This window comes from Pongo abelii, chromosome 5 (assembly GCF_028885655.2).
Source record: "Pongo abelii isolate AG06213 chromosome 5, NHGRI_mPonAbe1-v2.0_pri, whole genome shotgun sequence".
In the NCBI taxonomy this organism is placed as follows: domain Eukaryota; kingdom Metazoa; phylum Chordata; class Mammalia; order Primates; family Hominidae; genus Pongo; species Pongo abelii.
Window position 1 is genome coordinate 69,896,715 of NC_071990.2, and position 24,943 is coordinate 69,921,657.

General features: G+C 35.2%; 1 protein-coding gene across 7 annotated transcripts in view; it reads left to right on the forward strand.

Annotated features, from left to right (window-relative positions):
- The window catches only part of ADGRB3 (adhesion G protein-coupled receptor B3), a 747,209-nt gene that overhangs the window by 712,661 nt on the left and 9,605 nt on the right, over positions 1 to 24,943 (forward strand). For all 7 annotated transcript variants that reach the window (XM_024248975.3, XM_054557672.2, XM_054557676.2 and 4 more), the window contains 3 exons: positions 1,250 to 1,289; positions 6,291 to 6,934; positions 17,500 to 17,535. In XM_024248975.3, coding sequence (XP_024104743.3) covers positions 1,250 to 1,289; positions 6,291 to 6,934; positions 17,500 to 17,535 — 720 coding nt within the window. The remainder of the gene's footprint in view (positions 1 to 1,249; positions 1,290 to 6,290; positions 6,935 to 17,499; positions 17,536 to 24,943) is intronic.

Below are 24,943 nucleotides of genomic sequence, written 5' to 3' on the forward strand. Positions count from 1 at the left end.
TGTTCCTCCTTGCGTAGAATTAGGGCTAATGATTTGTGCATAGGATCATGTGGATGTCTTTTACAGATCAGAACACTATGAACCTGCATTTCTAGTCTTAAAGCAGTGGTTCTTGGCCTTAGTGAAACATTGGAATCATCAGGGAAGCCATACCACAGACCAATTAAAATCAAAATCTTGGGAGTAGGACCTAGGTATTGGTGATTCCAGTATGCAGCCTGAGATGAGAACCACTGTTCTAAAGTGTAAGGAGTAGCCACCCTTTTAGTGAAAGACCAGTTATTGTATATGAGCTCTGGTTATTATTGGAATCAAAGTGTACTTTAGGTATAACCACTTTGATGTATTTTAGAAATAAGATGAGATTTAAACTCTATCATTTAAAGCAGGAATTAAATAGGAAAGTTTTCTTTTTACAGTATATTCAATTTATTATTAACTTTTTTGAACTAGGCAACAATAAGCTAGATGATACATTAGTAACTAAGACTTTACAAAGAATAATCAACTCCTTACTAAAAACAAATAGATAGCTAAAATTTCTGATTTAAAATATTAATAGGGAAAGGCATTTGATTGGAAGACTCTGATCAAGATAATGAAATTTTATCATTTCAAAACATTAATTGATTTGCTTAAAATAAAAGTTTTAGGAAAATATGAGGTCACAACTAAACCCCAGAAAGTTCTCGACCAGATGAGTATGGTTTAATCTTCAATTTTAAGCCCTAAACCTGAAAGCTTTTTGCCACATTTGAGTGAAAATGAATCATTAGAAGAGCCTAGTTTGAGCCTAGTTTAACCTAGTTTGACAAAGCTGGATTATAAGATGTTACATTACAAGCAATATATTCAAATTGAACGTTTAAAAATGCCCATAACAAACATAATTATTTAAGTATATTCATAATAATTCACATTCTGATGTCTTTATTATGGTTAGAGAATTGCCTTAAAATTCTATCCTTCTAATATATAGTAATCAGTTTCCAGACTGAAGATGACACTAGGTATTGTATTATCTTATTAAAATTGTGTGCTATGTTTCCTTTGATTTTATTTAACATTTGGGCTCTAGGAAACACTGTCGAAAACAATCTAATTATACCTAGAGAAACTTCCTATGCACAAAACAATAAACTTGTACTGCCAAGTTAGGTATCTGTAAACTTCAGATAATCTGATTAGTAAAAGATACTTGAGGTCTTCGTTAAATGATGGTTCTATGTCTTATTATTTTTTGTTACAGACAGACTTTGAAAAGGATGTAGACATTGCCTGTCGATCAGGTAAGAATATTTAGATTTTGAAATCTAATCAGTAGGGATGTTCAATCATTTCTATAGATTTTAATTTTAAAGAAAATGCTGTGGTTTACACATTACATATTTTTCTGTGAAAGGGCTGTATATGTAAAGCAGCCCCCAAATGCCAAAGGAGCTGAGAAACCAAAGAACAAGGCAGAAAAATCCAGTTGTCGGTAAAAGGTAGGATATTAGGGAACTTACAGACAGGAGTGTAGTCTTGGGCAGCAGCAAGACAGATAGATCCCCACACAGTTACTCTGGGTTTATATACCATAGGGAAAGGGGATACATGCTGTATAGACAATTAAAGGCAACCCTCCAGAATGGGCAAGAGTGCTATGTGCCTCGTAGCCTATGATTTGTACAATAACATCAAGGTTGCTTTGATCTAAAGGCAGAATTTGTAATGAGTACATGTTCTTACATTAAGCACAGTAAATAAAGTAAGAATCAGGAGGCATTCATAGGACTGGGGTTATTGAGAAGTCAAAATGGTGGGTTAGCATTCAAGATGGAGTCACTTTTGTCTCCATATTTATGTGTATGAATAAATAGAATTTTTAAAACAGAAGGATTGTAGTAACGGAAGTGTGTTTGTGGAGGAAAAAGGAGAGAGAGAGAGAAAGAGAGAGAGAATAAGAGAAATGAGAGAAAAACTAAGAATGGTTCATTGGAAACACCATGACAGCAGAAAAACTTTCACATGGAGACATAAGATTTCCCTTCCACCAAGTAATGGTTGTTGGGTGTAAGGCCATCCAATTTAACCTTTCTGTGCCTCTATTTTATCAAGTACAGAATATGGGTTATTGTAAAGATGAAATTGCATTGTCTGTATGTGTATTAAGGTTGTTGTGGTTTTAATTTTACAAAAGATGAAGAGAAACTCTGCAGCACGTCCTGTTTAGAAGGCTTGTATGCCATAATCTCCCAGGCTGTGGCTAAATTCTCACCAGAGTAGATGGTTCAATAGTTTTAAAGGAAACTATATGTTCAATTTTGGGGAATAGTTCCAATTGTTGGAATATGGTCCTTTGTAGGAACAGAATATGCCTCATTTTACCTTTTATTTGTTGATCTTGTTTCTGCCTTTTAAAACAACAGTGGATATCTGCTTCATCTAAATATCCAACTATCTTAAAGCAATTATCATTTAGCCCAATCCAAGTATTTTTTTCTTCAGATTAAACGAGCCTTGTTTCATCATTCATTTCTTGTAGCATTCTCTGAGGCACGATGCCCAAGGTAGCCTCCAATTTATCAATAATTTTAAATTATCATGCCCAAATATGTACATGTTCACCCAGCATTTATCACAGTGGGCTCTTTACTTGTATTAATGATTTACATATTATTTCTATTTCAGTACTAGTGTCAACTTACCTGAAATTCCTAAGAATTTTTGTAGAAGTTGTCAGGGCTTCCCCAGTCTAATTTGTAAAGGTTTTGTTTTTGGTATGTTTTCCTTGAAAAAGAAATTTGTCCTTTGCATTATGTCTATTTGCTATTATTTTACCAATTTCAGGTTAGCATACTATCCGTTTCCATTGTTTGGTGACTAAAAGTTTGATAAGACTACCTTCTAAGTCTTCATTCAAACTGTAGTTAAAAGAGTTGAATGGCATGAAACCTAGTAGAGAAACCTGCTATATTCAGTAAGGCACCCCCTTACTACCAGCAGACCTCCTCTACCTGGAGTTTTCAGATTCAACTCAAAACCATTAAACATCTGTGCAGAATCTCAGATCCTATCATGATCACAAGAATATGAGAGACTAATCTCATATTCTCATTCCTGGATTTAATCTAAATACTCTATGTAGAGTATGGTCGTAGCAAAACAGTAAGGTAACTATCGTGATTTGGCAACCTGTAGTGGACCTGTGCCGGGCATTAGAAATCACTATTTCCTGTTGAAAATCTAACAAAATATTGCCAGAATGCAGTCTCACTAGTGCTTGGTTTCCAGAATTGATCATTTTCCTTTTTTGGATAATTGATATAATATTGTCACTTTGCTCCATCCACCTGCCATAATTTCTCAAAAATCACTAGCCATGGTGCCAATTTCCACATCTATGTTCCAAGATGGAATGTGATTTGTCCGGGTTTAGAAGCTTGAATTTATTTACAATGAATAAGTATTCATTTAATTCCTAATCTTCCACCTTCAGTGTTGTTTTTTTCAGCCTCATTTGGTGTACTCATTACAGTTCTCCTTGATAGAGGAGCAATATAAGAGCAGACAGGTTTGTCTTTCCTTTAACAGCTATAACATTAAACCAGTGGTTGTCAAAGAGTGGTCCCTAGACCATCAGTGTTATCATCACCTGAGAACTTATTAGAAATGCACATTTTGAGGCCCTAACCCAGGCCTTTGGGGTCTGAAACTGGAGGCTGGGGTATAGGAACTAGTTATAAGCCATCCAGATAATTTTGATGCATGCTAAAATTTGAGTACCACTGTATTAGACTATCCTCCTTAAGCTGTGATCTCAGCTCTGCAGTATTTATCTTGTTCTCCTTCACTAAGTTACAGATTTTTCCCAGGCCTCATTGTATGCTGGGATTTAGCATCCCTAATACAGGCCAGTGCCATTATTTTATTAGAAAATAATTTTTCTATGTTTTCATTTTCTGTTTTCATTTGTTATTGGTGCCCTTTTCAGTTGAGCCCATTAGGAGCTTTCTTCTGAGTTTATCTGGAGTTGTCTGTCTATGTTGAAGCATGTTCATGAACTCTGAATAATATTTCTTTGTATTGAGGTGAAATTCACTTCCCTAAATGGCAGCATTTCCATCTGATCATGCCAAATATTCAGTTGCTTTATGTTTTGTTTGGAGTTTGTGTTTCACTACTTGATTAATTTCTCTCAAAAGTCCCATCACTGTAACATCATGTTTTCATGTGTAGGTGGTGTGATTTGTTTATGCTGTATATTCAAAACTTGGATATACATTTTAAGTAAGTCTAAGAGGTAGATATTTCTCTCGTATAGAGCAGCCACTACCGCATAAGAAGAATTATCTTTCTTTACACACCACATATATATATGTATTTTTTTTCAGCAAACACAACTATATCACTTGATTGAAATATGTTGACTATAATTATAAATCATATTACATTTGTGCAAAACAATGTATCTTGTACGAATTTAAATTATAGAGTCAATACACAGTACCAATACTTCCTTTATAGTTTTTTAATAAAAGATTAAACTTATCTATATATTATAATGAAATAAGATAGGTTCCCACAAATTTTACTGCTATAAATTTTGGAATTATTTTTATATACAATTGAGGGTTAAAAGTGTTCCTCACTGAATTTGGAGATTTTTTTTAAGTATTTATTTACAATATCATTAAATCATTACAATATCATTAAATTTAGCATACTTTGCCCCTTACTATGTCATGTGTCATTACTCCTGGAAATTACAATTCATTATTGATCTATTATATTAAGACTTTTGGAAATAACTTCTTAAAACTGAATTATTCTACTTTTTATTATGTATAACACTTAAATACATAAAAAGGCACAACAAAATTGTTTAATTTTAAAAAAAGATGTAAATTTAACGTGATTTTTACTGCCCAAGGTAAAGAGACAATAATACAATAACTAGATACAATATCTTTCAAGATAACAGATATTACATGAATGATTCATGTTTTGAAATAATTTTAAAGTCTTGTTTCCATGTAACAGGGAAAGACATAATCTTTTTCAACCTCTGCTTTAATGCATAATAATTATGATCCTATTTGAAAATTGGATAATAATGGAAAAAAATCAGTATATCTGAAACTTTTTATGAGGAGACAATAAACCAGATTTTTACAGTCATCTATGCCTAATGAAATTTTAAATGATGATTGCTCTACTTTGTAGGTAGGTTAGCACCAGATGTGCATGTTGAACCAACTTTGCACAGCGCTATTCTGTGTGCTTTCAATTCCAAAGTTACAAAAATAAGTCTTCAGAATTTTATTCATTTGTATCCTCAAAACTGATGATTGTTCATAACTAAGCATGCTTTGTGTTATTCTGCCCTATTATCCCCAAAACATGGCTTTTTACAGAGGCAAAAAGAGAAAAAAAAAAACTAGAATATATTTTAATAAAGAATTATTTACTCTTTTGTTGATTGTTTTTGTTTGGTTTGGTTTGCATTTTTGTTTTGTTCCCTTTCATACTGCAAGTTATCATAGATTTTTTTTCCTAAATCATTATTCTTAGGCTTAAAGTGGAACAAAGATTTTGGAGGTTCATGAAGTGTTTTTTTCTTAAACTCAGTTGGCAATTTTAATATTCCCATAAGGGCATTCCAGCATATAGATTAATTTTTAAAATTTTCTTTCTTCCATATAAAACTGAATATGATAAATACTTTTGAATATTGTATCCACCTTGACCATATGGACTTCAGTGAAAAAATCCTCATTAATTTTCAATATGCATAATTTTTGGAGGGATTTCTGATCCAGTAGGATGAAGTTCCCATTAATTATCCCTTCAAGAGGCATTTTAATGAGCATTACTTCTAGAACACTTTGGAGGGAAAGCCATTAAGAAAAAAATCAAATTTGTATGAATATGTTCATAATTTTACAAAAATCCTTTGGAGCAGATTGATGGAGAAAACTTCTCTGGTAATCTCCTATTTCCCTGAAAAGTTATACAGAGTTGTTTAAGGACAGGGTACTAAGATTTTTGAAAGCCTATTAATCAACTTTCAGATATGCTTTAGCTATGGGCTACCTGAGATCTATGAGAGCATAACAGAATCAATAAAGAGTGATTGAGTAATCTCTGGACCATGTACAAACAAATTGATATGTATTTTTTTTAAATAACATACCTACCAAATAATATATCTTTAATGTTTAGTAGATAGAGAGACAACATAATATACTAATGAAAAATAAACACACATTAACTCTCTTTCTTCAACTTTACATTCCTACTCACAGTTCTTCATAAGGATATTGGTCCTTGCCGAGCAGCCACAATAACAGGAACACTCTCTAGGATTTCTCTAAATGATGATGAAGAAGAAAAGGGAACAAACCCTGAAGGGCTAAGCTATTCAACATTGCCTGGAAATGTCATTTCCAAAGTCATCATCCAGCAACCCACAGGTTTGCACATGCCCATGAGTATGAATGAGCTTAGCAATCCATGTTTGAAAAAAGAAAATAGTGAATTGCGGAGAACTGTGTACTTATGTACGGATGATAATTTGAGAGGGGCTGACATGGACATAGTCCATCCTCAAGAAAGAATGATGGAAAGTGACTATATTGTGATGCCCAGAAGTTCTGTAAATAACCAGCCTTCAATGAAAGAAGAAAGCAAAATGAATATTGGCATGGAAACCTTGCCGCATGAAAGGCTATTGCACTACAAAGTAAACCCTGAATTCAATATGAATCCCCCTGTAATGGACCAGTTCAATATGAACTTAGAGCAACATCTTGCACCCCAGGAACATATGCAGAATTTGCCCTTTGAACCTCGCACAGCTGTGAAGAATTTCATGGCCTCTGAGTTGGATGATAATGCAGGACTATCAAGAAGTGAAACTGGATCAACGATATCAATGAGTTCTTTAGAGGTGAGCCATGGAAGATTAAATTTTTCCTTGATAGTTGAAATATGAATAGATATAAATAGAGATATTGATTGATTGGTTGATTGATTGATGTGACACTGGTGTGGGAAGAGAAGATTCACATTAGCTTTTGCAGTTATGTATCATGAAAATTTCTGGCTATTGAGATTCAGTCTCAATGTAGCGTTTTCTCAGTAGTGCATTATAATCCCCTTATTCAAGATAATATTAAAAAAGGAATCCATTATATATAAAAGGATACTAATCAGTCATCATGGGAACTAAGTTAGGCACTCATAAAAAATAAAATAAAATAAATAAATAAATAACAGAGGATTCTTCTGATGTCTCTCAGGTACCACAGGTCCTTTTGGTGCACAGTGTCTACGTGGCATTACAAACTTAAACTGAGATCTGCACTTTCTGTGTAACAGCAACTGTTAAAAATTATGAAATTGGAATATTTCTCTAAATGTTTTACCATTATACTGATGAAAAACTAATTATTATTACAGTAGATCAATATTATTCAGAGTAAATATTTTGCTCTTAACTTACAGAATAATGACCATTAAAATTTTTTACCTTAGTGTGAATTGTCAGGAAGAATGTAATCTGAGCATACTAACAGTTAGGATTCTGAGGTCCAACCACATGGCCTTTTTGCTTTCATAAGGCCACCAAAAGTAAAGAGTAAACTCGTCACTGCTTATACAGTGAAAAATAGCTGTAAACCTGCGGTTGACGTATATATTCATATACGATGCAATACATGCATACTTTTATATGATCACCACTTGTTTTAGTATAATAGATTATTACATAAAACACCATCTACAGAAAGGCACTATAATTAGTTGCCTGCCCTTTCCAACACACTTATGCTGATAATTGTATGTTCAAGTGTCCAAAAGTTCCCAGAGGCAATTGTTTCATGCTTCTCCCCAAAGCCATTCCTTCCACTAGGTCAAAATGAAGAGGCATTCTGAGAGGCTTAAAAAATGCGATGAATAAGGTAATTTTCAGGATTTTCCCAATTGATTGAGAAAATTCTAGACAATAAATGGTAATGTGAATAGAATCTAAGATAAGTCCCTAAGTTCCAGATCAACCTCAAACTGAGTAAGTCTTCTGAGGATAACTAGGTCAGAATCATTCTTCAGAACCAAAGGCATAGATAGGGCTTCATTAGAAGCCAAGTTCAACTCCAGGGTGACTGAAGCTCCCTTCTGAACAAAAGTATTTCATCCTTCTGAATTAGCAGAATAGCTGCAGTTTCCTTATTTGTAACTTGCATATACCACAGACTTCCAGGTTTGTAATAATGACCACATAAGAACAAACTACAAAATATTTATGCAAAAATCACAAAAGTTTTTAAAAGGATTTTCAGTAAGTATGCATATAATAACATAACATTATAAGTAATCATAATGACTATATGGAAGTTTTCTGTATAGTATGGCTCTTTTAAATGTGTTAAAGGGGGTTGAATGGAATTGCATGAAAATATTTTGGTTGTTACAAAAATGTTTTACATCTAAAGCCTGAAAATTTTGCTGGATTGCTATTGTACAGGTTTTCTATGCTTGAACAATAGACTGTATTTCCAAGAACTTCTTTCTTCAGTTTGTAATTTTTCCAAATTTCCGTATCCTTATTATTAAGTGTATTATATATAACTGTGATTCAGCCAAAAGATCTGCATTTAAATGACTTAGAGATCACAAGACTTACATCTTGAAAAGGAAGGAAATTTGGAATTCAGAACGAAAATTTCGTTCTTCATTTTCATTCTTTAAATGAATTTAATAGTAATTGCTTAGGGTGACTATTTTATGAGATAGCAGAAAGAGAATATATAGATGTGGGAATGAATAATAAAAATTAGCATTTATATAGCATCTTTCATTAGCAGATCCTCAAATCACTTTAAAAACAGGAATTAATCTTCACAACACCTCCATGCAATGGATAAGTTGTTATAATCCTCAAACTAGAGTCATTTGTTCAAGGTTATAGAGCAAGTGCATAGCAAATCTAGGAATAGAATCTTTCTGTCCTGATCAATTTTATGCTGTCTAGAAGAGACAGTAATGAGCCTGAATATTAGCGTGAAGGTAACTTTAAAGTTCTTTCTAATCCTTGATAGGCATTTGGTCTTATGATTAATAAAGACATGAAATGGGTAAAGCCCTTGTCCTTTAAGTGTGTACAACTAACACATTTTGGAAATGGGCTGTGTTCATGAAGATAAAGTTTTTGGTCTGGCTTTCTTCTCGGGCAACATGATGCATTGTCAAGTAGAATTGTCAGCTCTGGTAGATTGCATATGCAGGGTCAACTGGTGAGGGAGATGGTATTCTGACAATAATAAAGGAAAAGCAGAAAAATGACTTGAGTATCTACATACAGAGTGGGATTAACAGTAGTCAGGAGGTGTCTTGAGTCTTAGAAGATAATGTTAAGGTGAAAATGGTAAATAATGTGGATCACATGAGGCCTAAGCAATAGAACAATTTAAGTCTTTTCTCCCTCTAAGTAAGAAGGAAGATTAAAGCCATAGAGAACATCCAGCCTGGGCAGCTGGCACAGCAGAGGATGGCCAAGATCCTCAGGATACTTTCAAGGATATAATATAAAGACGCTCACATTTTACCTCCAGAGGAGTCAGTTTTCACAAACTGCCAGCATGGAAAGTGCTGAAGGAAGAAACAGAAGAGAGTAAACACTACCAGTTGTAGAATAGAATGTGATAGAAAGTGCAAAAGAGGAACAACGAGAGTTGAGGGAGGAAAAAAGAAAGCCAAAAAGACTTGAGTGGGTGAGTGGGTGGAAGTATTTATTCAAATAAGCAAGAAGCAACAAAGAAAGAAGGAGGCCCCCCAACCCTGAAGTCAGTGCCAGCACAACAGCTTCCAGCCTTCATGGGAGTTTGTTCAGCTAACCCCCAATTATTGGATATAAAAAGTTCAATAAATTCATGAAGTTTCTTGGCATAAAAACATATCTAGATTTTCTCTGAGCCTAATAGTACCTTGTTTCTTTCCTTCTGGTGATATGTTCTCTTTCTAACTGTAGTCATTCCCAAATGAACTTGTTAAGCAATTCTGAAAACTTTAGATACAGAGCTGCCACAATTATGGAATAATTGCAATACTAATATAGTAAGATTTTTCACAACAGTGGCTCCAGCCCTAAATATCCTGTAACTGCTTTGCTTAAGGTTAAGAAGAATGATATTGTCATCAGCACTTTAGTCATTTACCTTCAATTAATGAACAAAATGTGATGAGTGCATGGTGCATACATAGAGTAAAACAACAGCAACAACAAAAAACATACGAAGATTTTGCTTTTGAGCAAGAGGGGACAAAAGAGATATGGTTCTCAAGCACTTGAGGACTATAAAATCTAATTTAAACCTTGGATTGTTGTTAATTTATTTATTTCCTGAAAAATTATATTTGTAACATTGTAGAGAGACAGGTCAGTGTTTGTTCTGAATCATTGAAACTCTGGTATTTACTTTGGCAGGTTGTAGAAGTTAGATTTAAATAGTAAGCACTTTTTCACTCAAGAGTCTTTCCAACTTATGTGCACATCTTGGGCATGTTTAGCACATGGTCCATTCTTCACTCTTTTCCCTGTATCATTCAAGGTTAATTCAGGTTCTTGAGTCACTGGCTTTTGGCTGGGTTCTGCCAACAGGAAGCACTGGTGAGAGAGTAGAGGTTGAGGAAAAGAGGGAAACCTGGGATCTTTCTCCCTTACTCTTTCTGCTTTTGGAAGCACCTTGTATGTCTGGTGTAGTTCCCACAGTGCTTCCAGTATATGCCAGGTGCTGCAACCCCTGGGCTTAAGTCACTCTGCCCTCTCCTTGTATCTGTCCAGCCTAGGAGGTACACTGACCTCTTCTGCTAATCCCTGGGTTACTACATGGTCCCCTATGTGGCATCTCAGTTCTTCCATCATTTGAATTTTTGTGGACCATCTTGCTGAAATGTAAACACCTTAAGTGGTTTCTGTTGTTCTTGCCTTAATTTTTCTTATCAATAAAAAACTTAATAACTGATAACAGTAAGTACATTATAAAATTCTTGTCCAAAATAGAAGGTTTTGTTGTTCTAGCTTGTCTATTTGTGTATAAGCTTACCTATATGTCTGAAACCAAATAAGTCTCTCTCAATTTCTAATGGCCACAAATTACACCATTCTAGGCTAAATTTTTATACACCAGTTTTTCTCTGGACATGAATTATAGAGCTCTCAGCATAATGGTTTTTAAAGGTAAAATATTTTAGCAATAATATCACATTACAAGTGCCTCTCTTACAGCTATTGTGAGGATCAAATTAGATAATGTACATTAAAAACCTTTGAAATTGTAAGAAGCACTTTAGATGTAAGATTATGTTATTATTATGTCATTACTGTAATGCCCTGAATTTCTGCAAAGAAGTTTGAATGCTGAGTTAAATCGATATTCACAATATTAGAAAAAATGTTATGGCCTCGCTTAGGAACTAGGGCACTCTGTCACTAACAGAAACCATTATAAAATTGACCACGTGCAGAAACAACTTTTTCTTTTTTACATTTTTTTTCTCATGTAAGTCTGATGAAAGGAAGACTTGCCCTTTTTTACTGTTTTGCTTTTACTCCTAGATTACAGAATTTTGTCTCTCTTGCAGGCATACAACAAAATTAGCTTGAATAAAAGTCATTTTTAAAAATTAATTATTCTCAGGTATCATTTCCACAGCTATTTTTAATGGATTTGCTACCAGAACTTTCTCCTTGCAAGTAGGTTTATTGCTCACTTTATAATAGAAATTTTAATGGCAGTCATATTGCCATTCATTAGTCAGTGGAATTTATTACTTGCTGAGAATCTTCTAGTATCTTGTCCAGCTTAATTTGCAGTGACAAAAACAATGAAGTATTCCCTTTGAGAAATTTTCTACAAGATTTAGATGTGGAGAAGGGCCTCTCTGCATACATTTGCTAAGTATTCCTTTGAGTAGCTTCATACTATTGTACATTTTCTCACTTTTAAATCATTGTAAAGAATTTCTCCTTTCTATTAGTGATAGCCATGCCTTCCTGCAAATTGTCTTGATTCTCTTAGCTGTCAGTTGACCTACTCATAATGGTTTTCCTTGTGTGTTTAGTCTACCTGCTTAAACAAATTCTCTCAGAGTATGCCCAAGCAAAGCAGCAACAACAAAACAAAAATAAAAAGTCACATTCTTTTGAATACTTTTGGCTGTTATTGTGCAGCTCTTTTAATCATTTGCCAATAATTTTGTGAATGTCTCCTATTGTGCCATGCCCTCTGCTAGATGCTGCGGATCTAAATGTAATCAAGATAGAAATGGATCTTGCCCCTGTGGAGAATACACCCAATGGGAGAGACAGAGAATTAACCATTAAACCAATGAATGAAATAGTGTGCAGTACTGGGTAATAACTATGGAATGAAAGGGAGAGATTTCTTTAGATAAGGTGTTCTGGGAAGCATCTGAAAGTGCCATTTACTGTAAGAAATAAAATTGAGAAGTAATGTGGCTTGCAAGGAGCTGAGGGAATTTTTCAGGCAAAAGAAACTGTAAGTGCAGTGATCCTGAGGTAGAAAAGAGTTTTGGCATATTCTCACAAGATCAGAATACCTGTGTAGCTAATGTTGAACTCCTTAAGATGAAGTTAAAATGCAAAGGAGAGAGCAGACTTTGCAGTCTTGTAAAGCAATGGAAGCAAATGAGGACTGTTAAACAAAAGATTGTCACAATGATTTTTCCATGCATTCATCTATCCATCCATCCATTCATCCATAACTTTGGTTGTTTAGAAAGCAAAGGATTAGAAGCCAGAGGTTTTAGGAGAGGAGATAGAACAGAAAGTTGGATGACAGTCAGAAAGCTACTGAAATAATCCAGACAAGAGATAACAGTTGCTTTGACTGTGGAGGTGAAAGTGGAGATAGAAAACAGTGGGCAGAACAAGACGTATTTCAGAGATAGAACAGACGGCACATGCTAATGGATTGAATGTGGAAGATGAGGGACAGAAAGGAAGGAAGGGTGACTCTTGAGTCTCTCGCTTGACCAATTAGAAATCCAGCATTTTCTATCATGGGAAAGGCAGGAGGAATAGAGGATGTTTGGAACTTAAAAGATGGTATTCAAAATCATGGGAATGAATTATGGTATCCAGAAGAGAATAAGAGGAAGAAGAGAGCCCAGGAACTCAACATTTAGAAGGCAGGGATATGAAAGAGCCAACAAAGGGGACTTCGGCATAAGCTGCAGCAAGTAAGAGGGGGAAAAATAAGAAGACTGAGAGCTGATTATTGTTTTAATGAGAAAACGATTAACTTTCAAAAGCTTCTGAGTGTCCAATAAGATGGACAGAAAATTGACCTTGGAATTTGACCAGATAGAGCTCATCAGAGACTGTCAGCAAGAGGAATTTTAATGGAGTATTAAGAATAGAATACAAGTTGGGATGAGTTCTAAATGGGAAATTAAGAAGAGGAAACAGCATAGAAATTAGGAAGACGAAACACCATAGAAGGTTTCCATTACCTACTTTGAGAAAAAGGATTATTTACATTAGGTTATTTGCAAAATTGGAATATATGTACAGAGGGATTTGTATCTTCATAAAATATTTCAATATCACCTATCCCTGGCTTATATTAAATTTACATGTAGCATTTTTAAAAGTTATCAGATTATCAGAAAAATTGTTATGGCTTGATCACTTTTCTCAGTTGGTTCTTAATTTAAAACATATGTAACAATTTCCAATCACTTTCTTCTCTGGAATTAATATTTTAGAGAGCTCAGAAAGACATTTGAATAAACATGCAAGTCAGTTAGGGTTTCAATAAACTTCAATACTTTGAAAGACTTTCCAGTACACTGTATGTATACCAAGGGTGGAAACAGACCAAAACTGAACAGAATTGAATGTTCTTATTCTTTCTTTACACCATCAATTTCCCAATGCCCCATGCCCCTTTAAGATAAACTAAGGCTGGGGTGGGGCCTCACGCCTGTAATCTCAGCACTTTGAGAGGCCGAGGCAGGTGGATCACTTGAGCCCAGGAGTTTGAGATCATTCTAGGCAACATGACAAAATCTTATCTCTATAAAAAATACAAAACTTAGCCAGGTGTTGTGGCACATGTCTATAGCCCCAGCTACTAGGAGGGCGGAGGTGGAAGGATCACTTGAGCCCTGAATGTTGAGGCTGCAGTGAGCTGTGATCCTGCCACTGAACCCCGGCCTGGGTGACAGAGCAAGACCATTTCAAAAAAAAAAAAAAAAAAAAAGAGAGAGAGTCATGTCTGGAAATGGAGAAGTCTCCTACTGTTTCTTCTTGTATCATTGCTTATAAATGATTGCATATTAGAATGATTTCTAAGTTATTTTATTTAACACAGATATTTTCTCAAATATGTAAATATCAAATTGCTAGTTTTTTTCCTCCTTCAAAATGCAATTGACAAGTAAAAGTTAATATGCTTGACCTTGCTTTATGCTTAGAAAGTCAGACTTGGATGACTGGCTCATCTATTGTTATTTTTGCTGAGTCTGGTAACAATTAGCAAAACATCAGAGGCATTTTTGCTGTAACATGTCACTCCTGTATTACTGAGAAGACAGCAAGAGATAGTAAATAAAATGCTGCGCTTGGAGTCAGAAGTCCTGAGTTTGAATCCCAACTCATTTGCTTACCACCCAGGTGAAGTGGGCAAGTCATTTTAACTCCACTGACCCTCAAATTTTCTTATTCATAAAGTAAGGAAAATAAATAATATTTTATCCGACCATCCCACGGGTGGGTAGCATGTGCAAATGTGAAAATGCTGTATAAACAATAAAAGGTTGAAACACTTGGTCAGTATTGTGGAAACCTGAAGAACTTTACACACTATTTTAACTCACTTGGACTGTAAAAATCTGTCATTTTTTTTCCCACTCTCTAATTTTTAAGGCTTTACTGCTTTATTTTGCACCCACTCCAAATCCCACCACCATCTTTAGGTTCTTTTGATTAGAATCTGTTTGTTTGATTTGTTCATTCCTTTTTTTTAAATTTTTTATTTTATTTTATTATTATTATACTTTAAGTTTTAGGGTACATGTGCACAATGTGCAGGTTAGTTACATATGTATACATGTGCCATGCTGGTGTGCTGCACCCACTAACTCGTCATTTAGCATTAGGTATATCTCCTAATGCTATCCCTCCCCCTTCCCCCCACCCCACAACAGGCCGGGCGCGGTGGCTCAAGGGCCGGGCGCGGTGGCTCAAGCCTGTAATCCCAGCACTTTGAGAGGCCGAGGGGGGCGGATCAAAAGCTCAGGAGATCAAGACCATCCAGGCTAACACGGTGAAACCCCGTCTCCACTAAAAATACAAAAAATTAGCCGGGTGTGGTTGCGGGCGCCTGTAGTCCCAGCCACTCGGGAGGCTGAGGCAGGAGAATGGCGTGAACCCGGGAGGCGGAGATTGCAGTGAGCCGAGATCGCGCCACTGCACTCCAGCCTGGGAGACTGAGCGGGACTCCGTCTCGAAAAAGAAAAAAAAAAAAGAAAGAAAGTATTGCCTGATTTGTTCATTCCTTAGTCTAATCCTTCAAGACTGCCAGTTCTGCTATGCCTTATGTTAGAATTCAATTTTAATAAAATTAAATAAGAGTGAGATCTACTTGTATGAGTGTGTCAATTTTCCTTACATATTTCACATTGACATACCTGCTCTCAGAAACAGAATCTATCTCTGGTGATCTTCTAGGTTCCTATCTTTTGCTCTTGCTTCTAAATCTTTTTCACAAGATGTCACTATTTAATTTCCAAATAAAATGCAAAGCTCATGACTGTTTTATAATTATTGCTTAAAACTGTTCCAGCCTTGAATTTTGCTGTATTAAGAAAGAATCTTACTTAATGTGTACTGACAAAAATGTCCTGCTTAGTCACAGTGCCAAGAAAGGTATCCAAGAGCAGAATGGAAGCCCTGACATTTAGTCTAGCATATTGCAGCAAAGTGTAGTGCAGTACACTGGAGCCTGGTTTTTACACAGCACAGTTAGATAACAATAGTGGTGGGGAGATGGCAAAAGAGGGCTGGGCTCAATGCCTGGATGTCACCATGGCAAGGCTGGGGTGCTGTTGGAGACACGAAGAAAGTGAGATCAACATGCTGAGTTTTCATTTAATAAAGCAGTCTCCTTTCAGCCCTCTCCTTGATTGTACTTGAAGACTGCATTTTCAGTCTTAAACAGCTTCACTAAAATAAAATTATTTCAGGAATTTTTCACTTAAAATATGAAACCTTTCTTTCGGCGTGTCCCCTTCTGTCTACTGAAACATGGTTTGGGGATTAGGTGTACAGTGAGGTTCTGATTTTGTAATGACAATTTTGACTGTAGCTGCAGAAATTTAATCATAGTTTTCAAGAAACTACATTAGTGCTTCTTTTCTGTCTCTCCTAATGTTCAAGAGTTAAAATGCAGACTAGAGTCTGCTACCTATCTTGGGTATGATTTCCTATTAAATTATTGAAGTTTGTAGGTGTTGGGATGGGAGCACGGGAAAAATAAAACAAAATTTTGCCCAAAGGTTTATATATTTTTCCTACTGCCTGAATATTACATGCTTTAATTGTTTGTTAATTCTCCCTGTTTCATTCTCTCTCTCATCAAAAAATTCTAAATTTAAAAAATCTGTACTAAAAGTTTGCTAAGAATACGTTATACTAATATCTTGAAAATCATATCACATGAATTATAATAATTTCATTGTAATCCTGTTTTCTGGTTGTATCAGTCCTCATTATTTTATTAATGCATTTTATCTATAACTAGATTTCAGAAACTGTTTAATAAAAGTGGAGCCATAGAGAAACACTGTGAGACATTTACATGTACATCTACATTTTACTGGGGTGCAGAATAGTTTGTTTTGCTGAACTAGAACAAATACTTTAGTTCCTTAGGACTAGCAATGAGAAGGACTTTTCTGTCATGGAGGACTATCAAATTACAAGAAATATGTGGGTGAGACTTATGAAGAACTTTGGGACTTAGAGGACTGGTTAGAATTTGGTAGAAATGAAAACTAGAGTTTGGTTGAAGATGTCGAGGTAACTAGACAGTTTTTCCTACACAACTTTTAATCCTCTTTGTCTGTAGTTTTGCTGTAGTAAGCCTAAAGTCTCTTTCAAGATTGAAATGTCTGTTTGAGTTTTCATAGGAACAATTTCTCATTACTAAAAATTAGGGTTAAGAGGTCAAAATGAGAAATATTCTGTATTTTTATATTCTCCAATTTTAAAGGAAGTTCAAAGTGAAAATAGAAAATTGTGAATGGAATATTTTGAAATCATAAAATTTTTCATGATTCATGAAATTTTACATTTTTCCTTATGTGAAGGAAATATGTATAAAACAAGCAGGATTATCTTTAATGAAAATGATGATTTTTCATTTTGTTTGAATGACTAAACATAACTTTATTGGTTTTTCTCCTTCTTTTTAAAAATATATCTTACAGAGAAGAAAATCACGATATTCAGACCTTGACTTTGAGGTAAGTGTATACGAATTATTTTATAATTGTAATTACTTGAATTCAAAATAAATATATAATTACTTAAATATTATTACTCTATGCAGCCATGTAAGGGCATTATGTACTAATTTAATTAAATAAGTCAAACATTTTTAATTAAAATTTATCCTGTATAGGATGAAATTTTTAAATTTTGAATTACTTTAAGTATTTGCTAAACTGAGATTTTCTGGACAAGTGAGGAATCTGTTTTATACATACTAAGATAAGTGAACAATTTATGTTAGGAGTTGAACCTGGTTGATTCAGTTTGTAGGGAGGGGGAATGTCAGCTTCCTGATTTTTATATTTAAAGCAATTTTCTTGGTTTTACTTCAGTGACTGCCTGAAGAGATCCTGTGAGTATGCTTAGGCTGGTTAGCCAGGCTTTCTCTGAAAATTACTTGTTTCATGTTGTGATTCCTGCTATTTAGGTTCTCTGTGGTACATTTGATGGTTTTTTTTTTCAATAGAATCTATTGATTCAATGTGCTCCTGTGTTTAGTAAATGCCTTTTCTCAGATACAAACAAGATGAAAATTTTCATTTTCCAGTTTACATTGAATTTATATTGATGCTGTAATATGTTTACTCGAAAGTACTGAAATCATACCATCTGAGGAGGTTATGCTAAATACAAAACTAATGATGTTTAAGCATCACATAAAATGTAATTATGTATATTGATAATTGGATATGATTCATAGTCTGCTAACATAATTGGATATAATACATTATATATTTCTCCAGTATATTTGTACCTTTGTGATGCATACATAGAACTCAATACTCTTAATTGATACTCCTAAAATTACAGAAGCCTCCCAGAACGTACTAACTACTCCTAATTCAGTCATTTCATTTATGTAGATGAATGTTGTAGCTCTACAATGTACATCATGTGTCAAAACTAAGACTTGTTTTTATTTATTGCAATGGTCAACAATGGTTTTACCCTGAATGGAGTCCAAGGATAATTGGTTCTTTTCAGTAACATTTCAGACTACAAGATACAAAGTAATGATAAGGAATCATTTATCTACGATTAAATAGCAAATTTTAATACTGATGCAGCCTCATTGTAGTAACTTAGCACTGAATATATATTTTATTGTATCCAAAGTTTTTAGCATAAAAGTATCAAGAATATAAATCTGAATAGACAATATTCAGCAATCTTTGCCTTCAGATTTTTTAGAGCCTTTGAAGAACAGATATTTTATAGCTTTTTAATATTTATTCTTCAGGTAGCCAAAAATAGAGCATCAGACTGTATATATTCTTGTCTAAAAGCAATAAATTGTTATGTTAGTATAAAGGAAAGGAGGAAGGAATTAACCCACTAGGCATCAGTGGCAAAATATAGTAAAAACCTAGATCTAAAATTAAGCCTCAATTCAACCAACCTAAGTTATGTAATCACAAACACTGAAAAGAAATCTAATCATACTGTGTCACTTGGAGCATTAGAAAAACTGTTCTTTTTTCATCTATTCTCTGTGGCAACTGGTAGCAGATTCCTTAAGCTGATACTTATTTCTATGCTTATTATTCCACCCATAAAGCCATGTTCTTAGTAAAACCTTTGCTGATAAAGAAGAGAAATTGCAACACAAGAACCCTGGACATGTCTTTAGCTCTTTAATTGCTGTAATCACTGCATGATTACTACAGGTGTCAAAATTTGGTGGGGGCAGGTGGAAACTTTGAGACATTACTTTTACTCTACAAATTGTTTAGAGCTATTTCCCTTAGTCTCATGTGCTATAACAGGTATGTGGCAGGTATTTCATGGATTGAGTTTAGAAAACTCATTGCCAGGTATAAATGCGAATGAATTGTGATACAATCTATTTATATTTTGTGGGTGGTTCTTGAGGGAAAGTCCAGGTTGTCCCCCTCTTAATTCAGGCTAGCTTAATTAAATTTGTATCAAGCTCCCTGACACTCCTGCTCCCCCTGCAAGCTTTATCATACAATGGCCAGCTTAAACATTTTGCCACTGACAGACTGCTTCTTGGACTTCTTAAAACATCTTTGCTTCAGGCTTTAAGCCTAACACACTCCCCAGAGTCTACACACTATGATAATATTCTGCCAACTCATATATCCCTAAAACTCCTGTGGCTAGTTAATGTCACACCAGGGGAATAGCCCTTTCATGTAGCCAGTCTCCAGAACAGCATTGCATTTCTGGATTCTTGCTTTCTGGAAAGTATACAGAAAACACTGTAGTGATATTCTTGTGTTCTGTAACCAAATGCCTTTTTGAAATTGTATGCCCACCTCCAGAGATCCTAGTACCTAGTAAGCATTCAGTAATTTTTTTAAAAAGAATGGTGAAAAATTGAATTATTTTTCCATCCAGTTTGCTTTAACAAAATATTATTGGACACTGTACCTGAGTTAAGGCAGAGACTAGTATAAAAAATGACAACTATGGAAGAGAGGTTTCAAAGATAGCCACACTGAATTTCAAAGATATCCACATTAGATATAACTCAAGGAGATAGAAAAATGGCAGGTAGAAATTCTAGGAGGAGGAAAAAGCATGTAGGTTGGCTAATCTGTGGCATTCTTAAGAAACAACAGGTAAGTCAAAATTTACCTAAACAGGTGTCTATGGAAGAAGAGACTAAAGTGAGTAATTTAGAAACCATGCCTTATAGTCCAGGAGGGATTTTTATTTAATTTGCTACTAAAAGCTGCTAAGCTTTTTCTATTGTATTTTTTTGCTTCTTGTTGTTGTTGCTGTTGTTTCAACGCAGAATGATTTGTTATACTCTAGGTTTTAAAAAGATGAGTATGTCAGTAACAGGGAGGATAGATTGTAGCAGGGTGAAAGGTGAAGTAGAAATACCAATTAGGATTGGCTAGTATAGTAGGTAATGAAAGTCCACTTCCTGGAGGTGGTAGGAAGAGAAAGCAATGAGAAGACTCCGCAGAGGCAGAATCTATGGAATTTGGTCCTTCACTGAACATAGGGTGAAAGGGTGAGGGAGCAGAAAAAAGAAGACTCTCCAGTTCTGAGCCTGGGTTTTTGCTAGTACCAGTAACAGAACCAGGGAAATCAAGAAGATATCTAGTCAGGGTGAGTTCCATTTTAATATTTTAGAATAAAGGTTCCTAATATGATGTTAAAACAGACAATTAGGTAAGTTGTTCTAATTGTCTGTCTCGTGTCGAGATTTGGGCTCTAAGGATTCCCAGAAACACAATTACAGGCATTCATTCTGAAACACTAATAGATAGCAGTATCCATACCATGTTAAAAATATATGGATAAAGTAGTATCCATGAAACCCCATCTCTACTGAAAATACAAAAATTAGCGGGCATGGCGGTGCACGCCTGTAATCCCGGCTACTTGGGAGGCTGAGGCAGGAGAATTGATTGAATCCAGGAGGTGGAGCTTGCAGTGAACCAAGATCGTGCCACTGCACTCCAGTCTGGACAAGAAAGTGAGACTCCATCTCAAAACAAAGTGAAAACAAACAACAACAAAAAGAACTGTATACATATACTTGTCATATGGATTTTTTTTAATCTTCACTTCCAAAAAATGCAGAGATAAAAATTTTCACAGTTTTCCATGAAAATTATGTAGCCTTTTTTTTTTTTTTTTTTTTTTTGACAGAGGCTGGCTTTTTTACTCAGACTGGAGTGCAGTGGTGCAATCTTGGCTCATTGCAACCTCTGCCTCCTGGGTTCAAGGAATCCTCTCATGTCAGCCTCCTAGTAGCTGGGACCACAGGCATGTGCCACCATGCTTGGCTACTTATATTTTGTTTTGTTTTTTGTAGAGATGGGGTCTCATCATGTTGCCCAGGCCAGTCTCGAACTCCAGGGCTCCCAAAATGCTAGGATTATAGGCATGAGCCACCGTGCCTGGCCTATGTAGCCTTTTAAAAACATTTTAGGATGTTTTTCTGAGTTTTTAATGAGTTCCATACTTCCACTGTTTTCATACTTCTCCAAACTGGGAGACAATGATGGTGGACAGAGGACAAAAGAAGACACAGACACAGGGTAATCACAAATCCCCATTTTCACGGGGGCTTGAGTTTTTACAAGGAGATTTGGGGGATAATAGTCAAGTAAGATATCATTTTATATTAATTCAATATCACTACAAACACAGCTAAATTGCGACATAGAAATCAAAGTATATTTCAATTTCTAAGTATAAGGCATAAGATTTCAAAGAAATGTATTGTTCATAACAGACTTCTTCCTGCGCCGTCCCTGAGCCCCAGCAGTAAGTGCACTCCATTAGGCAATCTGTGTACTTTTAGAGGAAAAGTTTGAGCAATTTAGTCCTAGACACTAGCCATCTTTTTTTATATTACTAAATTTAAACTGTTGCAAAATTATGCATTTACAGCAAGTATACTCATGATTGACAGTGGCAAAATAAAAAATATGCAACTAATTTTTGCTGTTTTCAGACCCTGCATCTAGTTTCTTTTAAACTCTGGCATCATATTTATTCAAACAGAAACATATTTGAAACATAGACACTAAAAATGGGTCTACAGGTTCCATGTGAGGGACACATTGGGACTCCAGCCAAGGAAATCATCCCCCTTTCACAACACAGCTTTAAGAACTAAGCTAAATCCCTGTAGTGTGCATTGCTTCCTTAATATGAGTTTTGACATTCGTTTTAGGCTAATATTAAACAACCTACTCTGGAGAGAGGAATACAGGGCTCAGAAAATGGTAGCCCAGAGTATGGTGCTTTGGCATTCTGAGTGCTTTGAACTAAGAACATTGAAAGGCCTCAGAAGCAACCTCAGAACCAGGATCTCTGATCTTCTCTTTCCCTCCTGTCACTGGCCCCTTATTCTCCTCCAAAGTAAGTCATAGATACCAGAATTCCTCTTCACCAAATTGCATCATAGTAAGTAGAACTTCTTTTCCCCAAAGCAAGCCAAAAAACTTAAAAATATTACTCTAACCTTCCCTTACCTTTTCATCTAGAAGCCAGCCATAATGGACTCATGCAAACCAGTAAAGAAGAAGAAGAACCATAGGTTCATCTTAGCCGATATGGGCAATGGCATTGTAGGTGTATAAAGTTCTAAGGCTGGAAAACGTAATTCACAGAAATTGGTTTCTAATTCCCATCAGCCCATGATTTCCAGACCTCATACTATAAAGTTGATGGTTAGGAGATTCTCCAACTTTCTCTAACAATTTATTTCAGCTTCTAAAAGTCTGTATACAGTAAATACCTCTCTGATATATAATTCAGACTTAAGCTTCAACTCTGTGATTCACACTTATGAATTAAAGTGAAAATCCGTAAACAGTTTTTTCTAAGCCCACCTACAGGTCATTTATAAGCCATTTGTATTAAAAAGAAAGGAACACAATAAAATCAGAATGAGGAGGAAAAGCTCCTGATTGGGGCCAGTAAATGAGCCATTCTTCCAGTGGGAAGACCTCTTTTATAGAAGAAGAGAAGATGACATTTATAATGGCCTTCCATGTGTCAGTTGCCTTCCCTGGCCTATATGTCTATGCTGTCTTGTTCATTTAAGGTATTCAGTATACATTTATTGAGCACCTGCTGAATGCCAGATGCTGTGCTAGGTGCCAGTGATATACAGACGAATAAGTCATTGCCCAGGAACTGTTCAGAGACAAAATATGAAGACCAGCCATTAAAAATATAATTGTAGTACTATGAAATAGCTGCAGGGTGATCGATATCCATAGAGCTTATGGGCTCACTACAGAGGGTACCTAGCCCATCCTGGATTGTTTTGTCTCATTTTCCATTTTAAAAAGACATAATTACAAACCTGAATAGACTAAAGAAGAGTGCTCCCGGAATCTATGAGATACATCTAAGATAGCAGAAGGCAAAGAGAATTGATGTGGAATTCAGAAAGAATTCCAGCTTGCTCACCACTTGTGTGAGCTTGGTAAACTTACTTAGCCTCCTTGAGCTTCAGTTTTCTAATCAGTAAAGTGGAGATAATGGCTTTACCTCCCAGGGTTATTGTGAGGATTAAGAAAGATAATAATGGCTGCCATTTCTGAAGTGGCTCTTATCTGTGTGGCCCAATGATAAGTGTTTTATATTCTTCTTTAAATCTTCAAAATTACCCTGCAAGGTAAGTCTGATTACTGAAACTGGGGCTAAAAGGAGATTAGATTTTACACTTCAGACCACACAACTTAAAAGTGATACAACTGAAGTCTAAATATACATTTCTCTAGATCCAACTTGGAGATTATGCTATCAGACTTGGCGTATTCCAAGTATTTAAATGGTCTAGGAGAGTTCTTGGGATATAGTAGGTACTCCAGACATACAGGTGGCTTTCCGTCCTCATTTTTCTCAAATATCTGAAATATGATGAATGTGCTTCATTTTATGGAATCACTTTTTCTCTAATATCAACAATTAAAGGATTGCAATGACTAATTCTCTTGCATTTAAAATGTATAAAAAGAAAGGGGTCTTTTGAAATAAGCTGCTCAGGAGAGCATATTTCTTGTGCAGTTAGATTGGTGGTCCTCTCAGGATGGGGATTCATATACAGCTTCAAGAAATGCTGCGTGATATTAATATGAATGCAAGGAAACATTATCATGCGCTTATATTTATTGTAAAAGATGCATATAATATTTGACAGCCACCTGAATTCTATAGATATGTAGATATTGTCAATCAGAATATATCTTTATTTAAATAGGAAATCCACAGGTTAGAATTTTCTCATTATTAGACATTTTGAAAACTCATTTCTAAGTTCAGTTTTTGACGGCAGTTAATTTCTTTAAAAAACAGGGGTGCTTAAATTAGAAAAGAAAGAAAAAGTCAATCAGATAAACCCTAATGTCACTAAACATAAAAAAAATAGCTAAATGAAATAGACCAGTAGATTTATAAGCATGAAAACTTCTAAGCAAGTGGCAACTCATTAGAGGCATCAGTGCTACAAATAAATACTCACACAAGTAAATAAATAAGAGGAAACCTTTAGTACACGTGAAAACTAAAACGACACCTAAGTTGTTGTCCCAGAATATTGTTGGGTTATAAACTCTCCAATGTTCACTGTGAAGCTGGCATTCTTATCAGTGGACTCTTCTTTATTTTAAACGCTGGACGATCTACTTGAGTCTATGAACAAGAAGAAATCATGCATGGACAATCAAACTGAGTTCATGTCAGAGACATGAGCTGTCAGTGGCAGCTGTAATGTGATACTTCTGCCAGAACTCCAGGCCATCATCGCTATGGTTATTTCTGGCAGTGCCAATGTGGCAGTTTCAAATTAGAATGAATATTTGGCATGAGGATGTATTTGCAATTAATGTTTCTAGGTAGCAAGTGCCCCATATTTCAGCATACAAATTTTTCATTTGC